General features: G+C 35.6%; 1 protein-coding gene across 1 annotated transcript; it reads left to right on the forward strand.

Annotated features, from left to right (window-relative positions):
* Nucleotides 1-849: 849 nt before the first annotated feature.
* LOC137816413 (putative LRR receptor-like serine/threonine-protein kinase At2g16250) lies at nt 850-6,167 on the forward strand. Its single transcript, XM_068619537.2, has 5 exons — nt 850-1,517; nt 1,608-3,635; nt 4,056-4,181; nt 4,671-4,693; nt 5,099-6,167. The coding sequence occupies exons 2-5, from the start codon at nt 1,801-1,803 to the stop codon at nt 5,692-5,694; spliced, it is 2,580 nt and encodes an 859-aa protein (XP_068475638.1). The 5' UTR covers nt 850-1,517; nt 1,608-1,800; the 3' UTR covers nt 5,695-6,167.
* Nucleotides 6,168-9,468: the final 3,301 nt, after the last annotated feature.

A 9,468-nucleotide genomic window follows, 5' to 3' on the forward strand; every position in this document is an offset into this window, starting at 1 on the left:
ATCAACAAACTACAACTTGTTCCTACTCTTCTAACTAAGTTCTCTACAACCATTTTTTTTTTTACTCTTAATAATTGTCATAACAATCTTCTTAGACTGCTATATAACAATAATGGTTTAAAATTAGATATCGATTAGGGACTATTTCGATAATCTATATATAATTCTAACTTAACTTATTCAGCACTTATTATGAAATTGAAATGAATGATAATTTATATATTATTTCTTTTTTATTCTTATCTAATTTATTTAAAATTGAAGTGAATGATAATTTATATATTATTTATTCTTTATTCTCATTTAGACGTTTGTTAAGGATAAAATCGAAACATAATTTTTAAAATAGACAATACTTTGAATGTGGTTGTAACATTATGTGCACTAAGTATGTTTTAGTTTTTTTAGCAGAAAATTGTTTTTTTCATGCGTGGTTCAAAAAATTTTGTTCTTTATTTTTATAATCATAATAAAAATTGATACAATAAGTTTGAGTTTTTAAAAAATTAATGTATATTTTTTTTAAAATTGTGTTAAACCGTGTTAGAATTGTTAAAATTTTAACAAATATTTTTTTAAATAGACACTTCACCGATACTTACGAATAGCATCAATGTTCGATATATGTGTTCGACATAGACACACTATTTAAAAGACGTGTCCGAACCTCATATACTCCTTTCTCTTCCAACTCACCGAGACTTTTAAGGATAAAACTGTGATTTGATGGAACGCTGATCATATCATTTATCATTGAATTATTATTATTTTTGTTCAATTTCATCAGTTGAATAAAATTTGTAAAATAGTAAAATATAAAAAAAAAGTGTTTGATTGATATGATGATGCATTCAGTGGACGGTGATTCAGGGTCTCATTTTGATGTCTACAGCAGAAACCAGAAAAGAAAAATCAACTGAGGAAAAAGGCCATGCAATTCCACGAAACTTCTAACAACAAATTGACAATCATTTTGTTTTGCAATTCCTTGATGTGTTACAGTAACGTTTTGTATTATCCAAATTCTCAATCCACTCAAATCTTCTTACAAAACCACCCTCCATAACCACACACACCACACACTTTTCATAACTACCATTAACGCACTTCAACCTTTTTCAGAGAAAACCTCACACAGTGGCACGCTCTTCTTCACTCCCACCCCTTTCTCTCTCTCTCTCAAACCTTCATTAATATCTTCGGTGAGTTAGAAACAAACCAGGACTCGTGGCCGTTGGGGGCACCATTAATGCACTATCCATTTTCTTCGCACCCATTTAATGTTTAGTTGCAAAAGGCTCACCTTTGCTTCGGAACCATCACCCCTTTTGGTCATGTAAAACACACCGCAGCATTACACAAACATACAACCTTAAACATGCCAAAGCCTTGTTCCATCCACGCTCGTGCGAGGGAATAAAAAAACAGAGACATTTTCCCCGATTGAAACATTGATGGATCCCTTTTGTGGGCTGTGTCGGAGTTCAGAAGATACAGCGGAACAACATCGTGTGCAGGTAAACAAACAAAAGTGAAAAAGTAAATAAAATTCTGGGTTGTTTGTAGAATTTGCTGAATTGAACTAACCTGGTGCATGCATGATGCAGACGAAGTAAAGTAGTTCAACTGGTACAGGTCAAGTAGCAGTCCCGAATTCAAGTTCTGGTATTCCACTGTGTTCTGCCTTAAACACCCAGAAGGAGAACTTTTGCAGTGATAGTAGTTCTAGTCGAGTGGAGCAGAATTTTTACTCTAGAGGATATTTGTGAAATAAAGAAGGGAATTTGAGTTTTGGGATTCATGGGAATGGGGGCAATTGCAGAGAGTGTGGTTTCAGTGTTGTTGTTAATGTTTGGGTTAACAATGGGAATGGGTTTGAGTTCGAGACCGGAATGGGTCGCGTTAAGGGAGCTTCGATCGTCGTTGGGGATTAGGGCAAAGTATTGGCCCATAAAAGCAGAACCGTGCAGGAACTGGACCGGAGTTCAGTGCCGGAAAGGTCGAGTTGTGGGTTTAAACTTGTCCGGTTTGAGGAGAACCCGGTTGGGTAGCGTTAACCCAAGTTTTGAAGTGGGTTCTCTTGTGAATTTGACACTGTTAGAATCGTTTAATGCTTCTGGGTTTGTGCTTAATGGGTCTATTCCTGAGTGGTTGGGTGGGAGACTGAGGGTGTTGGATGTTCTTGACCTTAGGTTTTGTTCTATAACGGGTTGGATTCCTTATTCAATTGGGAAGTTGAGTGTGTTGAAGGTTTTGGTGCTTTCAGGGAATTTTCTCACTGGTAGAATGCCTTCAACGCTTGGGAACCTCACAAGGTTGTCTGTTCTTGATCTCTCTGCTAACTCTCTTTCAGGCTATGTGCCTGCTTCTGTGTCTAAACTTGGGAATCTCACAAGGCTTGATCTTTCTGGCAATTATTTTTCTGGGTCTGTTCCACCTGAACTGGGTGCACTTTCGAGTCTTCAAAAGTTGAACCTTTCTGGGAATTCTTTTACTGGGTCGATTCCCTCTCAACTGGGTAACCTTTTTGAGTTGGTTGAGGTTGATCTTAGTATGAATTTTCTGTCGGGTTCGTTTCCAGGTGATTTGTTTTTCTCTCGGCTCTTGGCCCTCGAGGTTCTCATTCTCAGAGGGAATTCGTTTGATGGCGTTCTTCATGATAATCTTAGGCTAACGCCCAGGTTGAGCTTTCTTGATGTGTCCAGTAACAACCTCACTGGGACACTGCCAAATTTCACAAGTTGGAATGTTAGCTCTGCTGGTGCTGTGTTCAATTTGTCAAACAATTTGTTCTATGGAGATCTGAACACTTCACTGTACATGTTTAAAACAATTGATTTGTCAAGTAATTATTTGGAAGGTGAGGTGCAAGGTGGTGGTAACGTTATTCTAGATAGAAATTGCCTACAGATGGCTCCAAACCAGAGGAATTTGGAAGAGTGTAAAGAATTTTATGTTGCAAGAAATTTAACCTCTGCATTCCTAGAATCTAAGTCCAGGAGCAGCAGAAGGGTGGTATTCATACTGGTAGGAATATTTGGGGGGCTTGCCTTTATTGCTGTGCTGACATTGGTCCTCGTGCTGGTTCTAAAACAACGTCACAATCGTAGAAGCTTGGAAGTTCAAAGGGGGACCAAAGAAGAGGGACCTGTTCAGGAAGGGGAAAGCCCTATACCTCCTAAGGATGCTGATTTTGTGACTGGCGTGGGAGAAGCATTTAGTTCTGAGAAAATTATCCATTTAACTGGCAATTTTGCTGAAGCGAATATCATAAAGCATGGCCATTCTGGGGTCCTCTTCTTGGGAGTCATGGAAGGTGGAGCAACTGTGGTTGTCAAAAGGATAGATTTGAGTTTATTTAAGAGAGAATCATACATCGTGGAATTGGGACTATTAAGTAAGGTTTCACATGCAAGATTTGTCCCAATCCTGGGCCACTGCTTGGACAATGAGAATGAGAAATGTATAGTTTACAAGTACATGCCAAATAGAGATTTGGCTACTTCTTTGCACAGAGTCAACGAGTCAGATGGTAAATTGCAGTCCCTGGATTGGATCACGAGATTGAAAATTGCAATAGGAGCTGCTGAAGGCCTAGCTTACCTACATGAGTGCAGCCCTCCCCTTGTCCACAGGTAATGCCAAAAGCATTATAGATTGTTAGTGTTCTCTCACTATGGTTATGGTTATAAGAATATGATCACGCCACTAAATAGAATTTGTCTGCAAAATTTGATTGAGTTTATGTTGTCAAAAAAAGCTATGCTGGATTCTCATTTCTTTAGCATGGTGCCCTTTTGATTTTAGAATGATATACTTCTATGTTAGAAATGGAACTTCTAAGTTGACTGATGTATTGACATAAAAGTTGACTTATTGTTTTTTTCATAGGCATAAAGCTAACACTCAAACGTTTATGTAGTTATATTTTATATTACAATTGCGTTGCATTGAGTTGTTACCATTGCCCTTGTTAACAATGAGTGAAGTTAGGAGGTGTGAAAGAACTTTTGTAGTTCTGCAAATTACTAAAATTACACTCTTGATTTTTGAAGGGATGTCCAATCTAGCAGTATACTTCTTGATGATAAATTTGAAGTGCGACTTGGAAGTTTGAGCCAGGTTACCGCCCAAGGAGATCTTCAACAGGGAGTCATCTCAAGGGTTTTCAGCAAGCCACCGTAAGTTTTTGAATTGATGGAGCATAACTGTTTTATAATGAATGAAAATCAAAGAGATATTGTTAAAGGGGTATAGGTATAGGTCAGTTGGTTGAGCAGAAGTGTTAAATTCGTATGGATAAAAAAATTCAAAGAGATGCTGTGATGATTTATAAACATACTGAAGCTTTTAATGGCCAGAAAAATGATTTGATCATACCTATGATTAGTATGTTTGTTGCTTTGTCTTGGGCATTTGACCTATTTAATTTAACTTTGCATATCTTCTTAAGTGACCGAAAATTGATGTCTCTAATTGATTGATTTGTAAATAAAAAAGATTGCATTCTGTTGATAAGGATGCTTCTTGTAATCAAGGGACACAAAACACAAGCAAGCTCACAGAGTTATCACTGATTGCTGATTTTCTTGATATTAAAATTCATTCTCTTGTTCATATTTGTATCCAGAAAAGGTTGTAACTAACTTGATTTTCTTGTGATTTTGCAGACCTTCTAGTGAAGGCGATCCTGGTGAGTAAAATTGGTTTAGCAATGACTATTTAGTTTTTTATCAGATTGTTGATCCATTCATATTAAGCCAGAAACTTTGTCATGTTTTGAAATAACTGTAAAAAGTAAATTATTTCAACAATTGATTATAATCAACATTTGAATGCAGCAAAAATTAGTATTTATATAAGAAAAAGAATATATATACACACACATATAAAGATGGAACAAAAACTGTTGAAAAATAATCATAACTCACAAATCTTTAGATTCATAAAATCAGTTTTTTCTGATAAAAACAACTCATTAGAAATTTGAGCTATTATTTCAAGCATGTTGGCTTTAAGATTCATGGTCCTTTTGTTGTTTAAAACTGTTGCAAGAGAAATCCTTAACATTTTATTTTCATGGTGTGCAAATGAACAGGTAAATCATCAGTGACATGCACCTACGACGTGTACTGTTTCGGGAAGATTTTACTGGAACTCATCACCGGTAACATTGAAGTGAGCAAGTCAGATGATGGCACTTCAAAAGAGTGGTTAGATCAAACCTTGCCTTACATCACTCTGTATGATAAAGAACGAGTGACTAAGATTGTTGATCCACAATTGATTGTGGATGAGGACCTATTGGAAGAAGTATGGGCCATGGCAATTGTGGCTCATGCATGCTTGAATCCCAAGCCTTCCAAACGTCCTCCCATGAGACATGTCCTGAAAGCATTGGAAAATCCATTGAAGATTGTGAGAGAAGAAAATGTTAGCTCAGCAAGGTTGAGAACAAACTCTTCTAGGAAATCTTGGAGCACTGCATTCTTTGGTAGCTGGAGACACAGCTCATCAGACAGTGTTGTGGCCATAACACATACAAACAAAGAGAGTACCAGTGACACTAAAAAATCAAGAGTAGGTTCTCAAAGCAGTGGAAATGATCACTCATCTTCCAATAAAAGGTCATCCAATGAAATTTTCCCTGAACCATTGGACATGCAAGATGTGGAGAGTGGAGGGGCAAGATAAGCACTTGTGAAAGATTTGGTTATTCTTTAGTCTGTGAGGTTTTTTTACCACTTTTTCAGATAATTGGTGGTGCCATAGCAGTTGCTTGTGAAAGTCACTACCCAGCATCCATTATGGTCCATTTTGAATCAATGGAAAACCTTGATTCTGCCAGTGATAGCTTTTGCTTTCTGAAGCTCAGATTAAGAGGTCTTGTTGAAATGTCTGGTATATGAGAGCTCCAAAAAACTGAATATTTTTTACTCATTCAAACAGCCCTCCTTTTTAGGCAAAGATTTGTGTGAAAAAATGTAAGATAATGAGAGGGTTTTCATTCCTGCGAGGAATTGGAAGTGGAAAAAAGGTTGTGTTACTCGTGCATTCCATTCGCAGTTTGTATTTAGCATTGTAAATCTTATTGAGTTCTGTGGCATAAGCCCTACTCTTGAAGTGTTGAAAAGTGTGACATGATTGGTAGATAATTTTGTTCTTTACGTATGTGGTTTAGAGGTTTTATTTTCTGGTCCGTGTATGAAAAATAATTGTTGTGATAGGTTTTTTAAAGGATATCTGTATCTTGAAAAACTAAGTCTTAACTTTTGGGCAAGGTATACCCTGATCAAACAAGAGAAAAAAGATTGGCTAGGAAGTCATGTGTTACTTGAGGTGTTCTGTGCAACTTTGACAATAAAAAACATTCTACTTTCGGAAGGGTCCAGGTTCAATTTCACAAAGGACACACTCTAGCAGAGACACTGATACACGGATATGGAGATACATATAATCTCTAACATGTAGGATACAGAAAAGGATTTGTTTCTTATTTTTACAATCATACTAAAAATTTATACAATAAATTTGAGTTTTTAGAAAATTAATGTATTTTTTTTTAAATTGTATTAGAATCGTGCTAGAATTGTTAAAAATCCAACAAATGTTTTTTGAATTGAACATTTTAACTATCCGTGTGTCTCTGACATGGATACACCATTTAAGAGAAATGTCCGAGCTTCATATGACAGGAATCGTTGTCCAACTAGCATCTATTTTAATTCTTATAGCAGTTGAACTCATGCAGCATAAAATCTTCAAGTGTCAGTAGTACTTGTCAGAAGAATGCCAAGTTAGAACAATGCTCAACCCGCATCATACACATTAGACAAGCTCATTAAACGAATTACCATCCACTGAGATATATTTTGTATGATTTGGAAAGTGGAAAAATGCAATATTAATAAGCATAGTTTACTAATATGTTCTTTACACATTGGTATGATATTAAGGTATGATTTAGCAGCAATTAGTCTGCTATCTCTCACTAACACCCCAACAACGAGTTTACAGTCATATTGACAGAAAAAAGAAAACCGAAAGAGCAGTTTCCTGTTGCAAAGCAGACACCAAAGGGAGTCAAATTTTTCCTGATGAGCAGAGAGTTCTGATAACCAGTCTTCATGATTTGGACCTATGAAACTGTAAATTGTAAATTACGTTGTTTTGTAAACAAGTTTATACATTTTGAATGGTTGAATGAGTTACTGATAAATTGTAATCCCACACTTAGCTTATACGAAGGAAGGAGACAATTTTGTAATTTCGGTGTAATAAAACTCTGTGTATCAAACACCTTCAATCAATGAATCTCAACATCAGTGACTTAATCTTCCTACTAAAGAAAAATGATCAAAACTTGTAAAATAAATTCAGAACTTGTAAAAGAAATGGAAAACAATATTGCTTGTTATTTGGTGTATATAACAGGGGAGATGTAACAGAAATAACAGAAAGATGTCAGCTCATAGTTGTTGTGTTTCATGTACTATTTCACATGATTCTTTCAATGGGGATACACTTGACTCGATAACACCACCTCCAATCCAAAACTTTAAGATAATAAATTTGTAAGTATTTTTCTTTATATATGACTGTTGGAGATCCAACATTAACTAGAAATTAGAGCATTTCATAGTATATAAGTAGGTGCAAATCTCAACTCATAAGTTAGTTTTATGAGGTTGAATTAGGCTTAAAATCTACTTTTTAATATGGTATCAGAGTAATTTTGATACTATCCTAACGATTTGTTTGTTGACCTTACCGGACCACCCGCTATCGGGCCATTATCGAACCATCCATAATATATTGTCCCACGCACGAGCTCACTCATTTTATTCATTATATATCTAGGAGTGGGACTCAAACTCACAAATGGATGCCTAACAATTTCTAGTTTTATTATATTTATATGCCAATACGTTCCTACAACCTTCCAAAGGGTTTAGCAAGAGGCCTTGATATTGAATTTGAAAATTTAGTTATTTTGTATATTCTGTCATTTATACTGCAATAATAACTAACTTAAGACATTATACAGCAAGTTGGTAATGCAGTTTCTTCTCAATGGCCTTTATTTATAGTGTAACCGTTTTTTGCTTCATTGTAAGGCACTGCAGGGTAGCATGTCCTTTTTTGTGCCTCTGCTAGTTAGTTATTTTAACTACTTGTGTTGTTTAGTAGTATTGAGAAAAAGAGTTTGGTGGCTGGGAGAAGAAGAAGGGGCAGTGTCAGAAGAAGTGGAGGAGAAAGAGAGATGTTTTTGGGTTTGTTCTGTTGATTGCTATCTACCATGGATAGGCCTTATTGAATACTGGCATTTCATCTTGTTGTGGAGTACCATGAGTGGTTGTAACTACAATGACAGACAATTTATGAACAAAGGATTTAAGTAGTTTTTTCTAACAGCTCAAAATTAAACACTGAATCTCATGGATTGAACTACTCCAAACAAAGAGACACCTCACACATTGTAGAGATTCATTACCATGGCAGATCTCAATGAAGGAACCACCTTTGTAACTTTCATAGCACATTAAATGTTATGAGATACTGATAGAGAGTTGGGTGAAGCCTTTGGAGACAACATTAATTCCACAACACCCATAACAATGGAAACCTAAGAGTCCAACTAGATATGAGCAATGAGATCCAAGAAACAACTCAAACTCATGAAAAATATGTGAGAAGAAGAGCTATTAGCAAGCACAATACTTGTGTCAGAGAACACATTTTCAAAAGAATGAACTTGTTTAGAGAGAACTCAACAATGTCCACCAAAACCAAATAGAGGTCAATGGAGACTCAAAATGCAACTAATCTCAAAGTATACTACAATTAACAAGTAAGAAATAGAACCAATATTATACATGATGATAAAGTCATTCATCCCCATTAACATGTGCCTTCATATATACCTTATTTGCTGTCTATTACTCCTCAACAACAATAAGGTCTATTTGGTTAGATCAAATTATGTTGATGTCTTGGTAGATACTTAGTACTGACATAGAAGTTATGTACTTGGAGGAATGAATTCAACAACCCAATTATCCAAGTGTATTCTGAGATGATAATAGAAAGATACTTATCTTTTCAACTTCTCCTATTGTTAGTAGGACTGACCTTAGAAATTTTCCTTGTGTTTAAAATATTTTTAAGTTCAATGTGGGGGGTTTTCCTCTTATCCTTAGAGGAATCAAAAGACTTTATTGTCATCTACAAGTATAATGGTGTTTTCTCCCCGTTAGAGATCACATGTTCGATTAAAGTTACTGATATTTTATATTGTATAAATAGATGCAAACCTCACATTATAAGTCAATTTTATGAAGTTGAATTAGACTTAAAGTCCATTTCTTAATATTTCCACTATGCTTTCATCGAAAACCAAAACCATTGACTTGTCACTAATAAAATCTTCTTCCTAGCAACTATGGTTTTTCATGATAAAAAACCTCA

Source organism: Phaseolus vulgaris, chromosome 1 (genome assembly GCF_051622355.1).
Source record: "Phaseolus vulgaris cultivar YP4 chromosome 1, ASM5162235v1, whole genome shotgun sequence".
Taxonomy (NCBI): Eukaryota; Viridiplantae; Streptophyta; class Magnoliopsida; order Fabales; family Fabaceae; genus Phaseolus; species Phaseolus vulgaris.